The 27,279-nt window shown below is 45.1% G+C and overlaps 1 protein-coding gene across 1 annotated transcript; it reads left to right on the plus strand.

Moving 5' to 3' along the window:
• The first annotated feature begins 252 nt into the window (after nt 1-252).
• LOC119382483 (RING finger protein 121-like) lies at nt 253-17,609 on the plus strand. Its single transcript, XM_037650193.2, is given in 9 exon segments — nt 253-368; nt 859-899; nt 1,451-1,592; nt 2,990-3,183; nt 4,254-4,443; nt 6,243-6,376; nt 14,822-14,923; nt 17,336-17,414; nt 17,416-17,609. Coding segments are annotated over 9 exon segments (972 nt in total). The 5' UTR covers nt 253-320; the 3' UTR covers nt 17,458-17,609.
• The last annotated feature ends 9,670 nt before the right edge of the window (nt 17,610-27,279 follow it).

The raw sequence follows: 27,279 nt of genomic DNA on the forward strand, positions 1-27,279 counted from the left end.
GAAAAATGCGACACAATCTGTCCGCCACTACACGCAAAAAAAAACACGTTTCGAAATCGAAACCGAAAGTGCTGCCTGCTTCGAACACAAAAACAACGTAATAATCTATACTACTGAGAGCAGACACCCCAGAGTTACACTTGCAGTAGAAAACGAGTTGTTTATTCTGAACATTAATTTGACCAAAGATAACAACGTGGCTTTGTGAGATTGTTTTATTCTGTCTTTTTGACAGCGCCATCATAACGAGACGAAAACGGGGCAAATTGCAAGCCTTACAAAGTTTCGTCTCCTACTAATGTAATGGTGCCACACTCAAGATGGCACATCACCACGGCGATATCAGCCTAGATCTAATACTAAACGAAGTGAGTAGACCAACACTGTTCACTGTAGTGATAGCTCTCAATATGACGTTGTTGCTGCTCATCTTAAGACAAGTGCCTGTGCAGATTATTTGCCGAATCGCTGCGTAATTACTGCTCGAGTTTCCTGTATCTTTACCGGTAATTGGTTGACAAGATTAAACATCGCCTGTTGTGCACTCTGAGTTTACTTTCGCGAGCATTCGGTTGCATAGCACGGTAACGAAGCGACGAGCGCAAGCGTGGTAGCAGCCGATGTGGGACGCTGAAAATCGTTATCTTTTGATGAAGTCATGGAAACACAAACGTGTAATATTGTGTCACAGGTGCGCTTGCCTAGCTGCGAACGAAAGTCGCGTCGCCAACAACGTTGTGTTACAGATTTGCAGCGACATAAGTGCTAACGTAACGTGAGTTTATATAGCGCTGCATTAACGATAACTGCTGTGTGCAGCATATATCTACTACATGCTGTGTATTTTTATTTTTGCAGAGCATAGACCTTTCAAAATTACCAGATGACGACAGACACAGGTGAGTTGAATAGTGACAGTGTATGCGTCTTTCGGGGCCGTAGCCAGAAATTTTTTTTTCGTGGGGAGGTATCTGACCCTCCTTTACGTATGTTCATGCGTGGGCTCGTATGTGTGCTGCTCGTATATATAAACATACAAAGTATAAATGTTTCGAGGGGTTGAATCCCCCAAACCAACCTCCTGGCTACGCCATCGGCGTACTCGTCTCATTACCGCAAACATTGTTTATAAAGCAACTCTGCTTGCATCGCGGACTTTATCTGTTTTGTGCGTTAGTGCCTTTTCATTATTTTAGATTTCATTACACAATTTGAAAGGTCTGTTTAAGATACCTCGTTAGAGACGTCGCCTATTATGGCGTATTGTTGCGTGGCATTTAAGAGAAATCTACGTGGTTTTTGGCATTTGCATTCAGCCCAAATAGAGTTATATCGTTCTGTTAGTGTTGTGTGAAATGATGCTAAGCTGTATGTTTTATCATATCTCTTCATGACTGTTTTATTGACTGCGTTTTCCCTACCATTTACATTTCTTTCATGATCGCAAAAGGATTGAACATGCCCGGATGCACGAGAAGCACAGAGGTCATGAAAAGATGCATGGCTACATGATACTTATTCTCCTAGCAGCTGTTGTCATAGCCCAAATAATCCTAGTAAACTGGAAAAAATTACATTTCAAGTCGTATCAGGTATGTTCAAGTATATTTTAAATAAATTTCGTGTTTGTGTTTGCACTGCACCAACTGATCGCTGACAAACTGACTGTTTTGTGACGCATTTATCTGAGCTTGTCATGCCGGAACTGAGCGTCAGAACTAAAGGAATGTGATTAAAAAGTTGGTAGTTTGGCGCTTCACTTTCTTCTCTTTTCTATCCTTCTTCTCACAAAAAATATTTTGCGCCACGATCAAGCATACCTAACAAATGCCCTTAAGTGCAGGCATTTCTCACACCGTGATGTGCTGTGGCAATCCTGATATCAAGAAATGCACTTTTAGGGGACTGTGATACTCTGAGAGTGCTTTGCACTGCTAAGCTCGAGGACATGGCTTCAAATCCCCACCATGGTGGCCGCATTTCGGGGTGGGGTGGGGGGGTGCGAAATGCAAGGAACACTCGTGTGCTTATATTTAGGTGCATGTTAAAGAACACCAGATGGTCAAAATAATTTAGAGTCCCCACTACGACATGCCTCATAATCATATCGTGGTTTTGACTAGTAGAACACTAGCAATTATTATTATTATTATTGGAGTGTGCTGGCTCAGAAATATAGTATTAGGTACTGTGCGAGCATAGGGACATTTGTGTTGTTGAAAGGTAAACACGTTGTGTTATCCTAGAATTTGAGCACTAGTATTCTAGGAGGTTTCCACTGAATCTCAAGTTCAAATTGACTGTGCACTTACAGAATGTGACCCCTCCTCACCATCCCACGAGCAGGAAAGTAGAAGGCAGTGGTATTCAAAGTGTTCCCTAGCCCTGAGGAAACCTATCACATTAATTCTGTTAATGTATATGCGTTTTTCATTGCACCTATGAGGCTTTTCATGGCAACATAGTAAGGAAGGTTCTGTTCAGGTGCACTGATGTGGTACATGCACTCGGAAACTATTCTGAAACTAGAACCCTGGCCATTTTGTTTGAGAGCACAGCTTACATGGGCTAGCAGTTTTAAACAATCAAAAACTGTTCATTGCACTTAAAATAAGTGGATGTGCAGGATACAGAAACAGCTGTGGTAAAGTTAGTTTGAGGATGTCTGACACAAGTTGCATGTACAGTCGCGCTCAATATGACTTGCAGCATGGGAGCGCGTGGCCTCACGAGTTTAATGATTGCACACAGCTTCAACTTGCTTCATTTCTGTAACTTAATATTATTTTCTTATTTGGAAACATCCCCCAGTGAGCGAACAGCGTTTAGTTGTAGAAATAAAGGCTAGCAGAAGGAATGCGAAATCTTTAAACTCGTGAGGCCACACGCTCCCGTGTTGCAAGTCGTATTGAACGCGACTGCACAAGTGTATGATTTCAGGAAGGCTTGTTACATTCTTTGTTTTGTTTTTTTTTCTCTTGTTTTCCAGAGAGTGACCATGATGGGGATGTGGCTGATACCGGTGTGCATCTCGGTGCACTCTCACTGGTGGCGCTTTGTGTTTATTTGGACTATTTTCACTGTAGGCACATGTATAGTTATGAGCTGGGCCCTGCAGAAACCTATAGCTGGGACCACGCCTCGTTGGGTCTACAAATGGTTCTACGTGATATATCTGCAAAGGTATGGTGGCATTTCTTTTTCATAAGTTTGGGCTCCTGTGTTCTGTAAATTTTGTCATCAGGGAGAATCATTCATGGTTGTGAAGCAGTGGCTTTTCTCATTGTGTTAACTCATTTGAGTCTTGTTAATATGAACACTTTGCTGAGTGGAAATGAGACAAAGTTCAAGGTTGTCAAAATCTTTGCAACTTGCAGTGTGTTATCAGTTATCAAAGACTACAGGGCAGGTTTCAGAACCCATGCAAAAAAATGTGCTGTGGCACGTTTCATGCAAGTTGAGCTTGAAACTGTTTCCTTGTCAATTGAGAATTTGCAGACAATGTTAGTATTAAGTGTAGACCGCTTGCTATTTCTCTGTTCGGTAGTTGTACCACAGTTGCTGCCTTTCAAAAGCAATCTGCTGAAGTTCTGGGTTGCTCCACTGAGTATGAGGTGTTTGATGTAAGCATGTCATATCTGTTCTGTGCATCAGAAACCGCATCATACAATCAAGGAGCTATTGCTACAGTGACATTCTGTTGCTGAGCGCACATTCACAGGTTAGATATCTGGTTGTGGCAGCCACATTTTGATTGGGGCAGAATGTAAGAGTGCTTGTTTACTTATATATAGTCAAAATTAAGCCAGAGGCACGGCACCTCCCGTCGCCACGGTATTGCTTTAGGGTGATAAACCTCAAGAATTAATTGGGCTATCCATGAGACAACCAAGCATGTGCACATGGTCTACAAATTGGCATACAATTTGGCTGAATACGTCAGGGAGGAATTCTTGGCGATAGGGTAGCACATGGCATGCTAAAATGAGTGGTACAGCACACTGTAAAAATCTGAGGGAATTGCTTGCTTGCTAGCACCACGAACAAGAGTTTGTAGACTTAAGTCACCTGTAATATTATACAGAAATGCTTTTTTAGGGACATATGGACATGGGGAAGTCTTATGTATTATTGTTGTATGTGACTTTAGATTTGAGAACCACTATGGCGATGTGTTGAGTTCTTTTTCTTTTGTCGTCTTTGTTGAAGTGTAATCACTGTTGTGAATCTTATTGCCATGTGATCCTCTGCAGTTGCGCAGTCTGCGTGTTTGGCTATGTGGTGGTCATGCTGACGCTGCTTGGAGTGAACGTAGTGTTTCGGGCCAAGCCACAGAGTTGGATGGATGTGGGCCTGCTGTTCCTTTTCTATGGCGTGTACTATGGTGTGCTGAGTCGTGACGTCTCCGAGGCTGTCACAGACCGAATGGCCTGCACCATTGGGGTATGTACACACTAGTCTATGTTACAGTAGAACCCCGCTGTTACGTTCCTCACTGCTGCGTTTTCCCGGCTGTTACGTCGTTTTCGCCGGTCCCGGCATAGCTCCCATAGGATACAATGTATTGGGAACCCCGCTGTTACGCCGTAACTGTCGGACCGTTCCCGTATGATACGTCGCGAAGTGCGCCCGGAGCCTACCGAGTGACTACCAAAGAGAGCGGCCATGGTGCATTTTCACGCAGCTTGGCCTCGTTTGAGCGTAATATTAGCCGCATGAGAGGCGCAAGCAACAGAATCTTTCAATTGATGCAAACAAAAGCATGGCCTTCGAGATTCAAATTGCAAAGATGGCGTCTATGACGTAACTGCTCGCGAAAGCAAGGCCTTCGAGACTGGCATTTACTATTCACAAAAGCATAGCCTCTGAGATTTGCATTGCACAAACATGGCGTGTATGACGTAATTGCTTGCGAAAGCAAGGCCTTCGAGATTGGCATTCACTTCTGCCATCGCGTTGGCGTAGACTCATCATCATCGTTATTTATCAGAGAACGGGAGGAGTTCGAGCTGGTTGGAGCTCGCATGGTCGTGCGTGCGGTTCGCGGTCGGACTCGCCGCGCCGGTCGCGATTGCGTGTGCTTAGTTCTTTCATGCCTACAGCTGTTGGTGTTAAAAAAATCACATACGTTGATTACATTTCTGTGGATAAGGCCGTCCTAAGCTCCGCGTTTCTATCCATCGGCTAGATCGCGGCTGAGCGCGCCAATTTTCGTGCTGCTCGTAAAAATTGAAATAAAATTCTGTACCACTAAATATTTTGCCGTTTTTCCTGTTTTTCGGCTCTTACGTTTCCCGTCTCTTACGTTTATTTCCTACGGTCCCTTCAAAAACGTATCAGCGGGGTTCTACTGTATATAGTCAGTACACACAGTGCATGCCATTCAGAAGCAGCCTATTGACTGTTATCTCTTACAAGCGGATTTCTCAGTCTTTGTTGTGCCTGTCTTGGTGATACAGTGATTGTGGTCGTCTCGTGCTGAGCACAAGATTCCATATTAAACTCCCTGTTATGGTATGGCTTCATTTCTAAGCTGAATGCAGGAACTGCTTTGTTCTACAATTTCTGAAGTGAGGCTCTAAAGAAAAAGTTACATCCAGTAAAGCTTGTAGGTTACTTCTTTGGAACTCTGTCGTTTGTTTATTTTGTGGAAAGAGATGGCATAATAGCAAAAAAAGTCGGTGCTAAACTTTCATTTATCTTGGCCTAGGTTTTGTGGTGTTGCTTGCTTGTTTAGGCGCTTCCTTGCAAGCCAAGTCTACAGTTAGTTGTCTGTAAACTGTAAACACTCCAGACGATGATTTACATTGTAAACCAATGTATGTGGCCTTGGTCAGGTGCCATTTTTAAGCACAGTGACAAGAGTTAAAAAAGAAATGTCAAGGTGGCATTTGTCAAGGTGATGTTCAAAATTCAAAGGTGAAAATGTCAAGTAAACACTAGTCACAGTATTTTTTAACGTTATTCTAAATATCGTTGACAAAATCTTCAACTTTCATGTGTCCTTCCTCCCCAGTAAGCAGAGCGGAAACTCCGTGGTAATATTTATAATGATGAATAACCCTTACTTTTAATATTCTGGGACACATTGTCCAACTGTGTCCCCAATAATCTTTGCCTGCAGAACATACTGGCCTCTTTTATATGAGGGAATCGAGAGGTTGCATTTCTGTTATGTCAAAATTTTTAAAATGTCCGATAAGTACAAATCAACAATTGCTTTAATTCTTTTTTCCTTGCAGTACTACACAACCACAGGGGTTCCCGTGAGGCAACTAGAGTCCAATGTTTGTGCTGTGTGTGGCAACAAAATACATGTCCTTGACAATTCAGACGCAATAGTCGAGGAATCGTATAAGCTGCCATGTGGCCACATGTATCCTTTTGCATCAGTGTTTGCCTGCAGGGCTGGTATATATGCTCCTGCCTTCATCTTCTTCTTCCTTTTTTCAATAATGCTTCGGTGTCTTATAGCAAATGCTATTTTATTGCATATTGATCTCTTGGTCAAACTTGCAGGCTTATGTGGATGCAATGATTATGCTAGTCTTGACTGACTGGAATATTGTCTTGTCAGTTAGTAGAGCACTGACTCATGCAGTGCTATTTTATGTTTTTGTATTTGAGAAAACTTGTACACTTCTTCCATTATAAATATGTTTGCGCTCATAGTAACAGCGTATCCTGAAGCAACAAATTGCTTGCATGCTTTTGCTCTCTGTTAGGCATTTACAGTGATGAAACTGTCGTACCATTTGCACCTAATTGTGCTGTCTTGCTGCACAACTGCATTATGCATGAAAAATGCATTATGCAGAAATGCATAAAGCCTGCACCAGTTAAGAATCACAATAAAAGCCTCGCTTTGCTTATGCTGCCTCATTAGTGAAACTGAAACCAAAAGCATGTCACTACTATCATCATTATGGAAGTTGAAGAGTGGGCATACCCACTATTATAGCTAATACCATCAGTCTTTTATATGTAGTTGCTTTGCTTCTGATGCTGCAATACATATATGGCTGTTGCATGGCCTTGTTGGTTCCATTTGTGCAATGCTTCAGTACTTATACCATTGTGCCACTGGGCTCACTCATGGAAAGTGTAGAAGCCTTGGATTACATCCAGTAGTGCACTGTTTGGCATAGTTGTGACAATACCACTTTAAAAATATAGTGGGAAATTTGAAATAGCCTTTACTTGCTCAATCTATGCTTTAACAGGCTTATATTTAGCATGTTTTATGTGCCACTTGGCAAGAGCTGCAGTAGCTTAAGGGCACAGGGTAGGCCCTATACCGCCCATGTATTTTAAGGCTTCTTGAAGACCCATTTTCTTTGAAACTGCTATGTGTAAAGCGTTCGGGTTTGCTTCATATTATTCGTCGGTGTCTCTTCTTGCAATTGGACTAGAATTACAATTTTATTTCAAGTGTTGACACTTTTGCAATTTTTTTAGCAAAGCAGGTTGGTTTTGTGTTTAATTTTTAAGTAAAAGTGCCAAAAAAATGAAAACTATTCTGTGTACATACATCATTCTAGTTCAATAGCTTCGTGTTGATGTTTGGTTTATTCCGGTTAAAAATCAGGCTTCTGATTTTTCAAGTTGTTTTGATACGAGGCAAATGTAACAAAAAAATTGATTTCGAGATATTGAGAGTTACAGGTTTCTTTCATGTTTTGTTCAAAGAAAGATGTACTGAACAACTTAATTAATAGCAACCTGCCTTATAGTCATTGCACAAATCAGCTTTTCGCTTCTTTCCTTGTTTTCTTGGTTTCTTGGCTTGTTTTGTCGATGCCGGTCGATCTCACCCAACCATATTGCAGTGTTGTGCCTTGGTGATATGCCAAACAGCCTTTAGAATGTTTACTCGGGCTATGCAGGCCTTTTTGAAAGTTCAAATGGTTTCAAGGGTGGCAGTTTTGGAACGATCCATTCTGTTCTCTACGAGTGCCACGGTTTCTACGCATTCTGTGCAGACACAGTTACTTGTTTGTAATAGCGGTTTGCTCCACATGAGTCAAAGCGTAGCCATTGTCACTACAGGTAACATTTTGTCGTTGCACCGACTCGGAATGAGGACAAAGCTTACTTGCTAAAGTGCTCGCACCAGTGCTCCCGTTCTCATTTCTGTTAGTGGCCGAAGTGTGTCGACTTCCAACTATATTGCGCTTTCTAAACAGTTTCTTTGATTTGTCAATACGAGATTATCTTTTGCTGCCACAAGAAAATCAACAAAGGCGCAACTAAACTCAGAATAAATGCACAGAACCCAGTCTCCATACGGGTCTCAAACACACAAAGCAAGTGGACTCGCTAAATGCCACGCATGTTAAAAAAAATTGTACCATGTGCCTTTAAGTAGCCGGAATACATATTTATAAACCTGCTAAGCCCAGAGAAACTACCATTTCCTATTTTTTTCAGAAGTTCACTTGAGGCAGAAAACTCAGGTGGTGCACGGTCTGAGAAAAAGGGGGCTTGGCTGCTCGGGAGTTGGTCTCCAAAACCTGGTCCTTTTGGTTCAATGAAAACGTGCAAAAATGTGTGGGGAACTGGATATTGTTAAGGGAGGCCTTATCATTCCAAACAAGCAAAAGCCAAATTTCCTTTTTAAAATTCAAAAAAAAAAATTTTACCCTACCTTGTGTTCTTAACCAGTTATTGTGCTATGTATGTTCAGCATTTGGCAACAAGGTGTCATAGTTATTGTACGAGATGAAAAAACGGCACTTCACGACACTGACAAGAAAGGTTCACTTTTTCAGTGCCATAGTTAATTCTGTCATTCAGTTAGTCTGTGTGAACGTATGTGTAAAGTTAGTCTGTGTGAATGCTACCACCACGCACAGTGAAGTTCTCTCTGCTGGTTTAAGCTGCTAGGTTGAATTAGCTTTTCCTAATCAACACGATGTTGAAACACTTGTTTCAAGCAGTGGGGCTTGCTCCGCAAAGTGGTACTCGAAGACGAGGAAAAAAAAAAGAAGATGGGAGGAGTGCACATGCAACGCAGCATGCTCTGTATTAGGGTCAGTTTGAAGCAGTGATTCCACTCCTGCGCCAACTGCGCCAAAGTGCGCCAAATTGTATTTACTGCGCCATCCTGATAATATCGACGAAATTTGCGCCAAACAGCGCCAAAGTCTCGGGTTTGGGGGCGTCTATCACCAGCAATCGCACCGCCGGCGCGTCAGAACATGTGCAGCTCGATCTTGGGGCTGCCAATAAAGTCGCAATCATGGACCAAGAATTCTTCCGCTGAATAAATGGCGCTCGCGCGTGCGTTCCGAGTAAGCCACGATGCCATGCACGGTGCCGACGCAGCTTCTGTTCTGCAAGTCAGCTCGACAGCAAAACGCGCTCTCCACAGGGGCTCGTGACGTCTAGGCCTATCGGTAGCGAGAAAGTGCGACGGCGATTCATCGGCGGACGTCGTCAATTCCAGAAACGCTGCTGATAGCTCGTTTCAAGCGTCGCACGGCACGTAAGGAAAGCAATCTTCAGTAATAACTACATGAGTGCCGCTAAAATGTCTGTCACTTCTGTTTCCGGACATCGCGGAATGAAATCTGGGATCGCTCGCAGTAGATATATGGGACAATATCGAATTTTCCTTGCTTCGCGTTTATGGAAGAGCACGCGAACGGTGGAAACGCGTTGAAACTTTTCCTCAGATATACTTTATCCATGGATCTTCATCCAGAACAGCTTTTTCGTAATTCCTTCCGCCAGCACGTCTGAGTTTGTAATCACTCTGCGGTAAATACCCCCTAAAAGGCCCTGCCCTTTTGAGCTCACGTGCTAGGGTTCCAATTCGAATTTTTTGCTTGCTTTTTTAAAAATGTCATCTCATTAGTAAAATCATATCTCCTGGTCGGAGCAGCCTCAAATGCGCAGCTGTCAGTAGCGGGCGCCCGTCGCTGACGGCCCACAGTGAAGCGGCTACGCCATGTTACATGACCGCCCCTCGCTTTCAGGGGTCAATAGCTAACGGTTAAAAAAAGCTCAGTTTCGCTTAAGAGCAAAGCAATGAATGCGATACCAAAAAATTGTATTGTGAAACGAAGTAAGACTAGCAGCTAACTCTTTTGGATCCGATCTCGCGTAACTCAACAAAATGCTGGTTTAAGGGAATATGGCCCCTCCAGGAACCGAAGCGTTTTCTTGCTCTGAGTTCTCTAAACGCGAAGTAAGCGTTGAGAGCACAGCAAGTTTACGAGCCGTCTCCTGATGCCTCGAGATAGCGCGCGCGCAAGCGACTGCGCCCTTCGAACGATGTGCCCCCCCCCCCTTCCTCTCCCCTGGCGTCCCTTCATGCTCCTTACGAAAGACGGGCGGGGCGTTTCCTCTCTGTTTGATGAGCAATCGACGGCAGGCCCGCACGCGGGAAGATGTTATCTCATGCGCTGTCCGTGCGACGAAGACAGACGGCCGGCTAGTTTAATCTGCGCTTCAGCCGCGTTCGTCGCCAGCGCTTGCGAGCTTTCACCCGCGGCTAGAATGCGCGTGGTGATGTTATTAATTTGGACTTTATACGGAAAATTACGGCAACGGCGGTGGCAAAAATCCGCCGAGAGTGTCCATATAATTGCTATCGCAAGAGTCAATGTACGGGGCAGATTTTGCGCCCCCCCCCCTCTCTTAGGTGATGGGGGGGGGGCTGCCCCCCCCTGTGCGCACGCCTATGCTCCTGAGATGATTTTTTCCATGAGATTTGCAATGAATCGAAATATTTCTAGCCTTCATAAGAGCCCCATAATACTCAGGTGCTTGAATGTTAATGCAATATGCTTCTGTATTGCACTCCAGGATGTAAAATTCGCTGCTCCAAAGTGCTCCCAGATGCAAAATTATCTGCTCCAAAGTGCTCCAAGATGAAAATTTTGCTGCTCCAAAGTGCTCCAAAACGGAAATTTTGCTGCTCCAAAAATTGCTCCAAATCAGAAGTCCTCGGTAGCATCACTGTTTGAAGAGATACGAGGGTTATTCAAGTAAGGGCCATTGGGTCCCCAAAAAATAAATATTCGTTAGTAAAAGATTTTATTAGCTGGTTTAGTTTAGCACAAGATTACTCCACTTTTCTACATAATCACCATTAAATTCTAAGCACTTTTCATACTACTGCACCAGTTTATTTAGTCCCTCTGCTAGAAGTTCGTTGCCTGGGAATTCTTTGCTGTTTGAGTTGGTTGGTAAGCATCTTTGTACCGACCTTGCACACACTGTGATACTTGAGCTTTTCAGTTACAATTGTGCAAATTGTAGTGCGGCTGACAATTCATCCGACAGACAGTTCTAACTGTCAGTTGTCGATCTAATCGCAATTCCCGGTACACTTGTTGAACAGTTTTATTGGTCTGGATTCTGACCCTTCCACTCCGCTCTTCGTTGTGCACATTTGTGCGGCCATTTGTGAAGTCTCGACAGCATTTTATGACCTTTCCTTCACTCATCACTTCATGTCCATAACTAGGCACAACTCCGCATAAATTTGAGAAGCTGACGATCCTTTTGCAAGCAAAAATCAAATTACAGCTCGCACTTCACAACAGGCAGCGAGCAACGATTTTTGCAGACATTGTCACTTGCATTCCTTGACAAGCAGACGACTACCGAGTCAGAACAATGACTTCAGTACCATCACGAAGAAATAACAGATGGCACTGCACTAATAAATCTTCATTCTGAGGTGTAAATATTTCAATATTAGCAAAGGTCCCTTACTTTCTGAATAGCCCTCGTACAATAAGCTGATGCACTGTCTGGTTCTAAAGGCCTTGTACATCCCGTACAATAACACCTGCTCTTCTGAAAAAGGCCCCTCACCTTTACTTGCTATAAGTGAGTTCATACTTGACCACTCCAGGGAAAACACTTGTTGAGCTCTTTCTGACTATACGTACTTATGTTCAGTTTTAATAGTTTGAATACGCTCCTTTGCAGTCTCCAGGAATCCTTTATGTACTTATTGTGGATATGTTCTTATATACCATATATTGCCGATTATAAGTCCGACATTTTTTTCATAAAATGACCTTTCCAAAGTTCGGGGGTCGACCTATACGCGTAATCGTAAAGTCTACTTATCTGTGGGGTCCAACGAAAGGTCGTCGTCCTCGGATTCCCTGCTATTCGATGCATCGATAACATCAGCCTCAGAGGCAGCGGAGTCGCGGCAACTGCTATCTCCCAACGTGCGTGCGCCGCTTCTGGAGCCGGACTTTTTTGCGATCTGCCACGACGATCACGAAACTAGCGAAACCACGCGAGGCGAAACTACGAAGCGCGTTTAAAAATCACCGCCATGTGGCATTAATGCGAACTGCTTGGGAAACACGGTCTTGAAAGCAGCATTTCAAACCTTTGATAGAGGGCGAACTGATGCTCTATGAAAAAAAGAGGAATTTATCTTGCGATGCGCCCTGCAGTTTTGTTTTTGTACAATAGAAACGATTCGTTGACAAACCATCGGTGTTCCACAGAAAAGCTGGCAGCGCTGTGTGGGCTGGCAACAACACTTCGCGGGGAACTAAACCACATGACCAGTCACATGCGCCCACAAGCGTCTTCGCGTCTTTTTGCACTCACGCCTGTTCGCCATTTCTGCATTGCGCTTCGCTTGCGAGCAGTGGTGTGCGCGACTTGTGACGCTGCCAAACGGACGCCAAGATGCCACCACTACGCCGGCAACAGTGCAGCACTGCTTTCAAGCGGCAAGCGATCCTCTACGCAGAGTCGGAAAACAACGTTGAAGCAGGGCGCAAGTTTGGTGTGTTGGAAAAGTGCGTGAGGGAATGGAGAAAATGAAGGACCAAGACCTTCGCGTGCGCTGCTACACACCGTTCCTTTCGCGGACCGAACATGCACAACCGTTTCACTGTCATGTTGTGCTGTACGCCCGACGGGCACAAGCTACCCCCATTTCTTCTGTTCAAAAGGAAAACGATGCGAAAGAAAGAAAAGTCCGCCGAAAGTTATCGTGTGGGTGAACGAAAAGGGCTTTTTTAACGATGAAACTGTCTTCGAATGGTTTCATCTCGTGTGGTGCAGGCGCCCGGGTGCACTGCTGAAGCCCTGCAGCATGCTCATCCTGGACTCCTTCCGCAGCCACATCACAGATCTAGTGAAGAAAGCGGTAGCGGACTCTGGATGTGAGCTGGTCATCATTCCGGGCGGACTGACACCTATTCTCCAGCCGCTCGACGGGGCGCTCAATAAGCCATTCAAAGACCGCATGTGCACGTTTTACAATGAATGGCTCCAACAAGAAAACCCGAAGACACTGACAGGGAAGCTGAAGCGTGCTTCTTTGAGTGAAGTGGCGCAATGGGTCAACGATGCCTGGTATGGACTGCCAACCGACATGGTCCGCGTGGCGTTTTCCACGTGCGGCATCTCAGTACCACTGGCACCCCTTCCGACGGCGAGCAGCAGCAATGACTCAAACGATGGCAATGACCATGACTGCTTCCTTCTCTCTAGGGATGACGAGTCGTAAGCAATGTTTCACGGGCAAATGTTTCTTTGCATCACTCCCTCTTCTGAAAAACTTGTTGGTGAGCTATGGCCACAGCATGAGGCTGTGTTCGGAGTCAACTTTTTTTTCCCTAGAAGGGATTCCAAGTTGGGGGGTCGACTTATAATCGGCAATATACGATAATTAAGCAAATAAATCACTCCTTTTTTATTTTTGTTGAATTAGGTATCATGTATGTTTGTCAGTATGTCCTTTTCCTATTTATTATTCTTCTCATAATACCGCATTTGTGCAAATTTGGCTACAAATTTAGCAATAAACTTAAATGACTTTGCAACTTTGACTACTTTATCCTTGAGTTCTGGCTACTTTTCAGGTCCACCCATGGCATTCCTGGCTGGGAAAAAAAAATCCAACGAGAAAGTTGTAGATCGGTTTGCAGAACGTCCGATTAAACAATTTCTAACTTTCTGTCTATCAAAGGAGTTCAGCAACTCTTTTGAAAGTAATCGTTGAATGGCTTCATTAGAGGAGTTTACTGCCTCACAAATCAACTGCCGCAAAAATTTTTAGAGTCCGTCAAGTACGAGCGGAGTTGCAGGGATTTGTCGCACACTTTAAGCGCTTTCTCCCTCCTTTCATACCAGCGAGCGTACTGAAAGCTACGCAGAGGGGAAGGATGACAAGGGGGCAAGAAGCTACGTCCGTTTCTCAGTGCATGTCGTGAACTTGAGCATATTCTTTTTTTTCTTCAGACGCACAACTTACTTTCAGTGTGATCATGCACACCAGCACATGGCAGCTGCGGTAATTGTAGCTCACGATGCTCAAATCAGCCAGTTGCCGTGGACTTTGGGTTTATGGTGCAGTCATTTTAGTTTATGGCATCATTTGTTGAGAGAAGTGTGAGTGATTTCTGCTGCAGCGGCTGCATTTTCGATGGAGGCGAAAATGTTTGAGGCCCCTGTACCTAGATTTAGGTGCATATTAAAGAACCCCTGGTGGTAGAAATTTCCGGAGCCCTCCACTACGGCGTCTCTCATAATGATATCGTGGTTTTGGGACGTTAAACCCCAGATATTATTAAAATATTATTATTATGTGAGTGATTTCTAGCAGATTTTGAGAAATAATTATAAATTCCAGGCCGCACGCTGCACTATAATGTTTGGCTCGCATGTTCTCGGAGCCTTGACTACCGATCGGCAGCGTTTTCTGACCATGCTGAAAAAGTGTTGCAGGGGCCCTTTGAAGAAGGCAGTGACAATGCAGTTATCAGTGCTAAGTATATTATTGTGCTGCAACTTGCTTATTTTTCTTGACTTTCAATGTATTTGAAAGATTTCATGAATTCTGCATCAGAGGGTGGTGCATTGTTGGAAAGAAGCAGACCTGCCCCTACTGCAAAGAGAAAGTGGACCTCAAGCGTATGTTCTGCAGCCCGTATCCTTCTTACGTTTTTTGCACGTATTACGTACAGTCGCGCTCAATATGACTTGCAACACGGGAGCGCATGGCCTCACGAGTTCAAAGATTACACATGACGTCCACTTGTTTTTATTTCAACAACTAAATGATATTTTCTGACTTGGGATCATACCAAAATGCGAGAACAACATTTAGTTATGGAAATAAGGGCTTGTGGAAGCCATGCGCAGTCTTTGAACTCGTGAGGCCATGCGCTCCCATGTTGCAAGTCATATTGAGCGTGACTGTACACATAGTAAGCATGATAAACCTTTCTTGGTGTGTTCATGTGCAACTACCTCGCTCATTCACAGTTGTGGAGATTACATTTCACAAAAGACAGAAGGCAAATGCATCTATGTGCATTTGCTTAGATTTTATTAGCAACTCCATAGTATCATGGTGTTTCTATAAAGCGCAAAGCCATAATTGCACACAGCAATCCAAACAATGTGAGTGAAAAGTGATGCTCATTATGCATTTGATGTTGGCACTCGCTGTTGCTTTCACTGTATCACTTTTTTTTCCACTTTTTGCAAGAGTTTCCTTCACCTTTTAAAGATCATGGAGTTCATTGGTATTTTTTATTTATTTATTTATTTACCCTCAGGGTTTGCACATTACAGAGGGGAGGGCCATGTTACATATCGAAAATGGAAAACAACACTTGATACAAAAATAAAGGAGCTAGGTTTGAAACAGGAGAAAGTGCCTCAGAGAAGGCTGGCCGACGTTTCGATAGGTGGACCTATCTTTGTCAAAGGCGCCTTGTCATCCCTGGCGTGTTAGTTTTAAAGCCTTTAAAACAAAGGAAGGCTGGCCGATGTTTCGATAGGTGGACCTATCTTTGTCAAAGGCGCCTTGTCATCCCTGGCGTGTTAGTTTTAAAGCCTTTAAAACAACTATCGAAACGTCGGCCAGCCTTCTCTGAGGCACTTTCTCCTGTTTCAAACCTATCCCGTGTATCCATCTGTCGGCTCCCATTTTGAAAAATAAAGGAGCGAAACTTGAACAATGCACAGAATTATACAAAATAGATTACATATGAAATGTGTCAAAAAAAAAAAAGAATGTAGTGGTAGCGATAATACAGGTAGTACATATTCAAGAACCAAAATGAAGAACAACAACAAGAAGCCAAACTAGAAAAAAAAGGAAGAAGAAAACGTGACATATATACATAACTCGAAGCAGAATCAAACAGCGCCAAGCATGTTTTGCAAAAAAAGCTTAAAACGTGATGTATCGGTAATAGCGGTAGCTGATTGTGGTAGTAGATTCCATTGGGATGTAGTTCTTGGAACGAAGGCATGTGAATAGGTTACGGAATTGGTAACGTAATGTACAGCTTCCAACAGATAATTTTGACTCTATCGGAACCATGTAAACTGTCAAAATGTCGAATTCAGCACAAAATAAATTGCTTTATTCTACAAACAGCTAAAAGGGTGTCCCATATTCTCAGGTGTTCACTCCTGGGGATACTTGGTTTTTTTGCAAGATTTCATGTAACTAGTGCAAGACACCTACCTCATCGCACAAGCGTCAAATATGAGTCTGCGTTACTTGAACCTGCTTGATGAGGTTGCCCACGGCCTGTGTAAGTGAACAAATGCTGTATCTGCTAAACTCGCGTGACTAATTGCAATAGCAATTGCAGCTTTTACAGTGTACTAGTGCTAAGCCTGCCCCGCTGTATAGGTGCAGTGATCGACCATTGGATTAGTCAGACTTAACAATTTTGGTTTTGAGGAGGTATCAACAATGGGTCAAAACCAAAGTTTTTTTCTGCTGGTCTTGGTGGCTGAATCAGCATGCAGTTATGCATGTGGCACTGATATATCAAACAGTGATTTGTAAGGGATCTGAAATTTTTATTTGTACGGCATCTGAAATAGATTGAAATTGGTGAGGCTAGTGGTAGTGCTGAAAGGGTGTCCAAATAATCAAGAATGACTTGATTTATGAGCCGGTAAGTGTTTTATGAAGACAAATGAATGCAATTTCAACTAGCACCAGGTGAGCCTCATTCAGTCATCCCACTTCCATAATTTTTTCCTGTGTAATTTCTGATAAGTTTAGTCGCTCTTTGTTCAGCTATTATTGAGTGTAAAAAAAATTCAAAAAGGTTCCTGAAGGACAAGTAAAATGGCAAGGTTGAATTAATAGGACCTGTATATTTGGAATAGTGAATATCCATATAAATTCATTATATGATAAATCTTGTTGACAGGGCCAAATCTTTGCCAATGTACTTACCTTGCAGAGTTTGCACTTAAAATATTCTCAAAGGCCCAAATATTTAATGCTTCTGATCTGATCAGTTAGTCTGGGTTTAACTTGTGGTCTGTGAATTCTTGAACAGCCTTTTCTTAACCCTAAATGCAGCTGGGAGAAGCCACACATTCTGTATGGAAACTTCTTGGACTTCATTCGCTACCTTGTGGTGTGGCAGCCTGTGATCATCAGTGGCAGTGCAATTTCTGAATCAAATGCTGGGACTAGAGTGATTATGCATTTACATCACTAAAGCGCACACCGAAGTTCATCTCACATTGCATTTGTCTCATTCTCTCTCTCTGCTCTTTTGTATAGAACACAGCAGTATATTTGTTGAACTGACCAAACAGCACATTAAAGTATGACTTTTTGTTTATGTTGACCCTGGCTGCTTTGTTTTGAAGATACCTATGTGGACATTTATGCTCGTGTGCTTTCATATTGAAATATTTCTACAGTACAGTCTGTGTCTGTAAAATACAGTTTCCCTTTTCTGAAAAAACTTTTACTCGTAGCCACCATAGTCAGCCAGCATGCTGAAGCATTTCTTACTTTTGCCATTACCTCTTTTCATCAGAGATGGGTTTCTAGAGACGTTTTAACTTGAAGGAAGCAATTTACTATGTATATCTTCTTGTGCAAGGACTGCACCCCAAAATGTGCGTTTATATATATTTCAGAAAAATATTCTTTTTTTGTGTACTGACCACAACTCCTTTCCCGAGCATGTACACCTCATTGGCCGTGCTATGTTATCGACATGGTACAGAGATGCGTAGAAGTGTCCTCTTTAGTCCTAATCACAATTAATAACCTTTGCTGAAAAGCTGGTCTAGCATTGTTTTTAATTTTTTTCTGTGTCCCATAGTCTGTGCTCTCTCATTTGCTGGTAGTACAGTCTCTTGTAGACAGCTGTACGCAGGCTTTCCACGTTTTGTGTGTGCACCGACGCTTCCGAACGGCCCTAAAAGTACCCATATATCATGAACTGCAAAGTTAAATTGGCTTGATTTCACACGAAAACTTGGGTAGTGTTTTCTTTTTACCTTTTTCACAGACAGCTCCCTGGGCGCCGCCATAATCCTCTCTGGGCTGCGCTAAATAAGTGTGACCCCCCAAAAATGCACTGCTGAGGCTGCAACGTCAGCCTTTGTACTTCCGCGCACAGCCCAGCATGGCGGCGTTTTTCTCCTGTGAAAAGGCACATGGACGTTTCAGGCACGTTTCTGCCGTCGCCGTGAGGTTGCGTATAAATTCCAAGTCGATAACATCGCCCTTGTGGTGCGAGTGGAAGCGTGCTAGGCTGCAGCTGACAATCGCGGCTCAAGCGGAGAGGAGACGCGCCGGCCGTCTTTCGTCGCGCGAGAGGCCCGCAGAGGGGGCTGCGTCGGACCTGGCTGGAACACCGGGCTTTGATCGGCCGGTCGCGGTGTAACGATAGCACGCAGTCGTGCGCGCCCTACCGTTAGAGGGTTCAACAGACGGCTGATATCTTTGTACGTGCTGCGTTCTCACTGCTGCTTACGTTGAAGCGATAGAAAGCACGAAGGCTGCTGCAGCGGCCTTGTATCCTTACGCCTGCGTTTGAGTTACGCCAGGTCGATTGCTTAAGAGATGAGGTGCTAGCCTCAATTCGTATAACATTCCAGTTTGTTGCTGTCGCATTCACTGATTCGACCTTGCGGTGAAACGACTTGTTTCTGTGCACAACGTTACACGTGACGTGAAGTTTAGAGTCGATATCCGAGAACTGGGAGGCATTACATAATGCACTGTGTCGGGCTGCTCTTTGATTATTTCACAGTTGTCCACTAAGCATTGATGAAATTTGTATCTCGAGGACATGTGACTTTAAAACTGTATAAGCATCATGCTGCATTTTGCGCGAGGCCCACCACTGGAAAAGCTGGCGCCGCCGTCGGCGTGACGTGCTTGGCAGGATCAGCGGAAGCGTCGTCTGCTGCGCGAGCACCGACGCGCGCTGAAACCGAAATTTTGGAATGCCACCTGCCCTGTAATTCTGATTAAGTGGGGAGGTTTTCCCTCTTAGGCTGTGCGCTTGAACACACTCGAAATCACTGCAATGTGGAGTCGCTGTCTTTGAAGCCGTCTTATATGGTAGGCCAGAGCTCGGTGCCGCAGTACAGGTTATGAAGCGGCGCAACGAAAAGACACGCAACATTGACTATGAAGAAGACGCAAAGACAAGCCCAGCACGCAAGAGAGGCGCGTCCGATAGAGGGCGACTCCGTAACTCCTCGCAGTAGGTGCGAGGAGTACGGTAAGTCAAAACCTACCGATTACTTACTGTGCACAGTAGGGGGGAAGAAAACGTGGCTAGGGGTAGTCTACTTGTGAACGGGGAATAACTTTAGACACCAATGGAAAGTTATTGCTAGATCTCTGCGAGCCACATAAGTCTTGATAGTTAACACGGCCTAAATGTGATGAACAGATCACGTGGGGAGTCGGAAACAAACAATTGAGTATTGATTATTGTCTCATGACTGAAGGAATTTTTCACAAACTGAGAGAAATGAGAATAGACGACGAAGGGATCAAAAAGCTTCGGTAGTGATCATAAACGCATAATATTACAAATGGGATGTAAAACTCGAAATGAGAGCATAGAATCAAGGTCTGGCAGCTCGTATTTAAATGACAAACAAATAACAAATATAGCCGCAAGAGTCGAGAAAGTAGGCAAGATACCAGGCAATAGGACTGGGAGTATAGTGAGCTGTTGCATATAATGACGAAGGAGATAGGGAAAGAGAAGAAAACTATTTGCTGGAAAGTAAAGAGGAAGCCAAAAAGTTGGTGGAACAAGGAAATCCGGGAAGCAATCGAGAAGCGACGTGAAGCATCGCGGGAGCATAGACAGGCAAAAAAGAAGCGGCCGCAGGACGAAGTCAACAAAATATGGGAAATATATTTAGAGGAAAAATCTATTGTACAGAAATTGGTCGAGGCAAAAATTAAGGGTGAAAGTGAACGCTGGGTGACAGAGATTCACGAAAACAAGAAGGCCGCGCCTAGGGTATTTTGGAGTCGCATAAATGCGCTAGGTAGGAAGTCTGTCACAATGCAACAACATATTGTAGATGAAGGAGGAAATCAACTGGAAGGGTACGAAGCGCTAGGTTACATCCGAAAGATAACAGCCGATTTGTTTAAAAGGATCGTCCAGGGGATTTCCCCGGTGAGTAAAAGTATGACGGAGAGAGCAACGGAGGAAGAGCTAGCACTTGATAATTTCAACTGGAAAAAGGCAGAAGGAAAAATTCCAAAGGGCACTGGCCCGGGTTTAGATGAGGTTCTCGTCAGCCTCATTAACGAACTAGGACATAACACTAAAGAAGCACTGCTTGAAAGCCGTAAAAAAAATGCTTACAGGACAGGCAAATACCGGACAGTTGGCGATAAAAGTAGAATGAACTTAATCAATAAATGAAGGAAAGAAGACTTTTAAGGGCTCGTTTTTCTTTGTTAGACACAATATTAATGAGACCTGTTAGGTCTCTGTTAGGTCTCATTAACACTTAATCTATAAAGGCAAGGGAGAAAAGGATAACATTCGCTCGTATAGACCGCTAACCATTACATCAGGTTGGCGATGCAGGCAGTAAAAATAAAAATAGGAACGTGGGGAGAACATAACGATATTTCGGGAGAACTTCAGAATGGTTTTCGAATCGACAGGCGATTAGACAATAAGGTGTTTGTTCTTACTCAGTGTATAGAAATATCTAAAATAGAAAACAGGCCTTTGTACGTGGTTTTTCTAGACATCACTGGGGCGTACGACAACGTTAATCAGGAAATTTTGTGGGATATATTGAAAGGAATGGGCGTAGGCGACGACTGTATACAGCTTCTGAGGGAGGTATACCGAGAAAATACGGTTTGCATGGAATGGGAAGGAATGAGTAGCAAAGAGAACGTTGAGATTAGCAAGGGGCTGAGACAGGGATTTCTTTTGTCCCCACTGTTATTCATGCTGTACATGGTGAGGATGGAAAAAGTGCTAGAAGGCAGCAACATTGGTTTTAATCTGTCACAAAAACAGGGCGGCGTGGTGATTGAGCAGAAGCTTCCAGGTTTATTTTATGCGGACGATATTGTCTTATTTGCGGACAGTCAAGATGATATACAGCGGCTGGCGAATATATGCGGAAGGGAAGGTAAAGCTCTAGGACTAGGATTTAGTGTAACTAAATGTGGAATTGATGGTATTCAATGATCCCAGTGATCAGGCGGTGTCAGTACAGGGCCAAGAAATACCGAGGGTAATTAAGCGAATACAAAAATCTCGGAATATGGGTAGATGAGGGTGATAGGTACATGGAGGTGCAGGAAAAAGCCTCGGCAACAAAGGGAAATAGGAATGGTGCAATAATGAAGCACAGAGCGTTGTGGGGATACAACAGGTACGAGGTGCCTCGAGGTCTGTGGAAAGGTGTAATGGTTGCGCGGGGCTTACATTTGGGCATAGGCGTGCGCAGGGGGGGGGGAGGGGACGCCCCCCCCCTAGTCACCTAAGAGAGGGGGGGGGGCAGCAGGGGAACCCGGCGCACGCCTATGCATTTGGGAACTCAGTGGTGTGCATGAGGTCAGAGGTCCAATCAGGAATGGATGTAAATCAAAGGACTGTGGGACGCCTCGCGTTGGGCGCTCACGGGAAGACTACAAATGAGGCTGTACAGGGTGACATGGGATGTGCAGGTTTTGAGGTGAGGTAAGCTCAGAGCAAAATGAGGTTCGAAGAGAGGCTAAGGAATATGAAGGAGAGTAGATGGGCACGTAAGGTGTTCCGGTATTTGTTTAGGAAGTGCGTGGACACACAGTGGAGAAAAAGAACTAGGAGGCTCACTAGTAAATATACGGCTTGCAGTGCAAGCGGTATGGTAACAAAGAGCGTTAAACGAAAAATCAGAGAGGCGAAGAGGATTTACTGGGTGGCAGCGATGAAAAAAAAAAAACGGCTTTGAGCAACTACTGAAAGAGCAGAAAGGAAATAAGGATAGAGGCATTTTATATGATAATTCAAGGGGAAGCGCTTTACTGTTTGAAGCGAGATCGGATTGCCTTATAACGCGTAGATATAAATCGAGATTCAGTAAAGAAGAAGAACAATGCACATGCTGTGGGGAAGATAAGGAAACGATGAGCTTGAGTTTTCCACATCGACATTACTCTCCCTGGGTGCGTCGGCACTAGGGCAATGCAACAGGGGCATATATGATGCCTTATTCATTTATATTAAAGAAACAAAGAGACTGCCATGTTAAATTATAAGTAGAAATAGATCATTTCATTCCCTTACTTAAATTTCTGTAATTACTTATTTATTTAATTCTGTTAGTTAACACTCGTTTCATTAACATTTCATAAAAAAAAGAAAAAAAAAATCAAAATTGCCCCAACATTTTATTTTACTATAAATTATCTTTTTCGCGTATTCCTATTATTTTATTTTTTCACAAAGTCTACTGCCGCACACTTCGTGGCCGATCCCCCTTTGTGGGTTGAGCTATTCCCTTAAGGAACCAACCAACCAACGATGAGCATGTTTTGACTGAATGTGGAGATATCCACCCAGGTGTACGTTCGGGCACGAGCCTACATGATGCCTTGGGTTTTAGGACAACAGTGGAAAGCTGAACAAGCCCGCGATAGAAATAAGAGACGGTTAGAGTATTGGTGGCAGAAAACTAGAGAGAAAGGACAAAAATAAATAGTGGGAAAAGTGGGCAGAGAACTGAGGGCAGAGAAGTGCTTTTCTCTTTAGTAAGATTGATTTAATCGTAGTAGACAAGGCATTACGCCAACTTTAAAAAAAGGTGTTTTTTTTTGTCGGGCCTGGTGGCTAGAGCACTGCACGGGCACGGGCCGACCCGAAAGCCCGGCCCGGGCCGTCCGAAGCGTTTTCCGGCGGGCCCGGGCCGGGTTCGAGCTCGAAATTGCGGGCATGGGCCGGGCCCAGGCTTGAAGCCGCGGGCCTGGGCCGGGCTTGAGGCTGTGGGCCGGGCCGGACTCGGGCCCGCTCATTAAAAGGCCTAAGTCGGGCCTTCGAGCACACGCGAACGTTACGCATTGCATGGTCTAAGGCATTCTGTGCCAAGCTGAAGTGACACGTGCGAAGAGCTGGTTCTTAGTAAAGCTTAGCAAAGAAAATAGAAAAACAGTTGAAGTTCTATTTTTCTTTCACCAGTACAGATATATCTGTACTGGTGCGTTTATTTTATGCTGCATGCTCATGAATTCACATGTGTGTGAATTCACGAATTCACATATATATTCGTATGCTAGATGACCTGATAGGACAAAATCGTACCCGCGTCCTAGGACTTAACAGCGAAACAGCTTAACCGCTGAGCTACCACCGCGGGCAAAGCGAAATTTCGATGCATGTACACACCGGATTTTCCGTCGGATCGCCTGCTACAAAGCGTAAGGCATCATTAATGATCATCATCAACAACTAATATCCTCTAGAGGGCCCGGCCGAGCCTGGTCATGAACTCGCGCGCCCAGGATAAATTTAGGAATGAACGCCCGGGCCCGGGCTGGGCCCGGGCTGGGCTCGGGCTTCATAAAGCGGGCCCGGGCCGAAAAATCAGGCCTGTGCAGTGCTCTACTGGTGGCACTCATGTCACCGCCCCTTTATAAAGGGGACGCTCATGGCATCCATCCACCCAACCGCCAACATGTGTTTGCGGTTGGATGGATGGCGTGCGAGCTATGGAGAACCGTTGCCCGAATATTTCGAACGTTGACGACCAGCCTATCTTTGAACTCTACCTGGCGTCTAGCCGAGCGTACTTGTATGTTGTTACGAGCGGGGTAGCCGCAAAAAATCAAGCAGCTGCTCGATATTATGTCATATATCAGTTCTGAGAAAATACGCAATGTGCAGAAAGCTTCATGAAAGAGAAGAGTCGTCATCTGAGAGCATGCACAAACCTACAAACACCCAGGATAATAGGGGCGTCAATGAGCAATATGTATTAAAAAAATATGGCTGATCCCCCTTTCATAGGAATCGGTATAAATCGAAAGTGAGACGTGTCTTCACAGACGTAGTTGAGTGTTTGTTGTGTATTGTTTCGGCACTAGGGTGAAGGAATGAATGCTATAGCAACGAATTGTAATGTCCCTCGAACAATGGCAAGCAGCTCGAATCTCGCAACCCGCTGCTCGAGCAGAAAGGACGCACGGAAAGAATATGCACAGGATGAGCGCGAACTAACAACATTCACAGCTCGACATTCAAAGCGCGCTGCTCAAACGCAAAGGCGGACGCACGAAGCGAACGCACAAGCATACACAAGATGGGCGCGAACTAACTGTCACAGTTGTAACATATTTATGTGTGAGCAGCGCGCTGCTTTCGCAAAAGCGGCCGCTGCAGTGAGCGAAGTGACGTTCGTGCTCTCTGTAACTTCAACGCAAACTTGCGGTGAGAGCACAATACGTACAAACCACCGCCATCACGAGATACGCACTCGCGCACGATCGACCACGCCCTGTAGAGGCGCGCGCCCTTCGGAACGCGCGGGGCGACGACCTTTAAAGTGCGCCCTTGGAGCCCTTCGCTCCATCTTGCTAGTGATAATGAAAACACGCTAAAGTGCCACCGATCTCCGAGTACCGCCAGTGGTAAATGGTGCATATAAATAGCTCGCCCTTACTGAGATGAAGAACGTGCCGTGTGTGGCCGAGTTGGTTCGCGCCGCGCGCTGCGGAGCGAAGGGTCGTAGGTACGATTCCCGGCGACGGAAGTTTTTCTTCCGTTTTTTCTTTTTCATCTGTTAGTGTATATTTTACAACGTCATATCCGTGACGGAAATACGTCAATGGAGCCCTGGTGGACCCCGGAATAAATTTACACCATTTCCCTCTAAAGGGGACCATGAGGCGATGCGAAGCCGGATCACTTGCACGATCGCGTTCAGTTGGCGTTCGTTGGGCATGCTACCGACCTCGCGTCGTGGAACGCGAAGAGAAACGCTACGCGCGTCTTGTCTTCCCTCTAACCTGGCCGTTCATTCTCACAGGGCGAGCGGGGAACGCGGTCGACAGGCGTGCGAGAGGAGGGCAGCGTAGGAGAGGAGAGAGAGAGGGAGGGGACGCGCATGCGCTGGCGCTCATCGCGGCGTTGCGCAGGAGAGAATTTTGGCATGTCTAGCCCGCGTTTCAGAGGAAGAGTGGAGAGGGGGAGGGAAGAGGGGGAGGGGAGAGGAGGATTGGAAAGAAGGCGTGTGGAGAGGGTATGCGCATGCGCAGTAAGGGTGGTCACGCCGCACACCACCACCACCGGTTTGAACTCCGCTATAAAATGCTTCGCATCTAAAACACGTTCGTGTTAAAACACTGCAAGCAGATGTGGCCCGGTGGTGGTGAAAAACTTTATTATAAAAGAGAGTGTATGAGCCCCTGAAAGGGCCCTACAGACTAGGTGACATCCTCAGTCCGGGACGTCGTTGGACGATACCGCTGCTTTTGCTCGCGCAATGAGGGCTTGTTGGGCGTCAGAGCAGCTAAGCAGCATCGCCTCCCAATCCTCTCGCGTTGGGTTGGGGAGGAATGGCAGTGTTCACCTGGCAGGTCGTATTCACAGCCAAGGTCGTATTCATACCCAAACCGGGAAAGCCCCTTCAAGCAGAGAATTTGCGACCGATATCGCTCACGTCATGCCTCGGAAAAGTAGCTGAACATGCCATTCATAACCGAATTAGCGAGCACATTGAGGACGAAGGCCTCTTTCGCCACAACATGGTGGGCTTCCGGAAATCTTTGTCCACACAAGACGCTATGCTCCTCATTAAGAGTGCCATAATTGACAGCACATCTCTGGACATTAAAGGGATACTGGCGCTCGACCTGACAAAAGCCTTTGACACGGTCAGGCATGAGCATATTCTGAATGAAATTTCCAACTTGAGCCTTGGCGAAAAGTTTCACACCTTTGTTAAGTCTTTTCTGGCAGATAGAAAGGCTACAGTTCATATTGGCCAAATCAAGAGCAAAGAATACACACTGGGTAACATTGGCACACCGCAAGGGTCGGTGTTGTCCCCGCTTTTATTTAATATTGCAATGCACAACCTATCCAAGCGGCTCGCCAACGTTCCGGGAATCGGCCACGTAATATACGCGGACGACATCACCATATGGTCGGCGGAGGGCCCTCTTGGCAAGCTGGAGGGAAACCTACAACGGGCACTCGACGTCACGGAAGACTTTCTGGCTAGCATGGGGCTACAGCTGTCACCTAGCAAATCCGAACTCCTCCTCCACAAGCGTTTCTCGAGACGGGGGCCGGAGATCGACGGGGCGTCTATTTGCCTGCGGTCCAAAAGCGGAAAAACAATCCCCATCTGTGACTCAATCAAGGTTCTTGGCATGACAATTGGAAAGTACAGCAATAACAACACTGAGGCACTCAGACGTATCGAGAAGAGTACTCACAGCTTCACCAGGGTCATCTCCCGAGTTGCCAACAAGAGGAAAGGGCTTAAAGAGGACAATCTCATGAAAGCCTTCCATGCGTTCCTCATCAGCCACATTATCTACGCTGCCCCTTTCTTGAAATTGAAGAAGATGGAGCTCAATAAAATTGATGCCCTTATCAGGATAGGGGTTAAACGGGTTCTTAATCTTCCAAAAAGCACCAACACGGAGCGGCTATTGCAGCTCGGACTGCACAACACAGCAACGGAGCTCTTTGAAGCTCAACGAACAGCTCAAATTTGCCGATTGTCCCTCACAAAAGCAGGCACCAGGATCCTCCTGGAGGCAGGGCTGCAACCCCTGTTCATGCCTCCCGAGAAAGACGAGATCTCCTCGGCGGTAAGAGGGGCCATATGCGTCGACCCGGTCCCCAGGAACATCCATCCCGTACACAATGAAGGGCGAAGCAAGAGCCGAGGCCATCCTGGGGAAGATCGATTCCAGCTCAACCGCCCTCTTTGTTGATGCAGCCAAATACTGGAAGAAGGATGCGTATGTTGTCACAGTCGTCAATGCCGAGGGATCACTAGTTAACG

This window comes from Rhipicephalus sanguineus, chromosome 2 (genome assembly GCF_013339695.2).
Source record: "Rhipicephalus sanguineus isolate Rsan-2018 chromosome 2, BIME_Rsan_1.4, whole genome shotgun sequence".
NCBI lineage: Eukaryota > Metazoa > Arthropoda > Arachnida > Ixodida > Ixodidae > Rhipicephalus > Rhipicephalus sanguineus.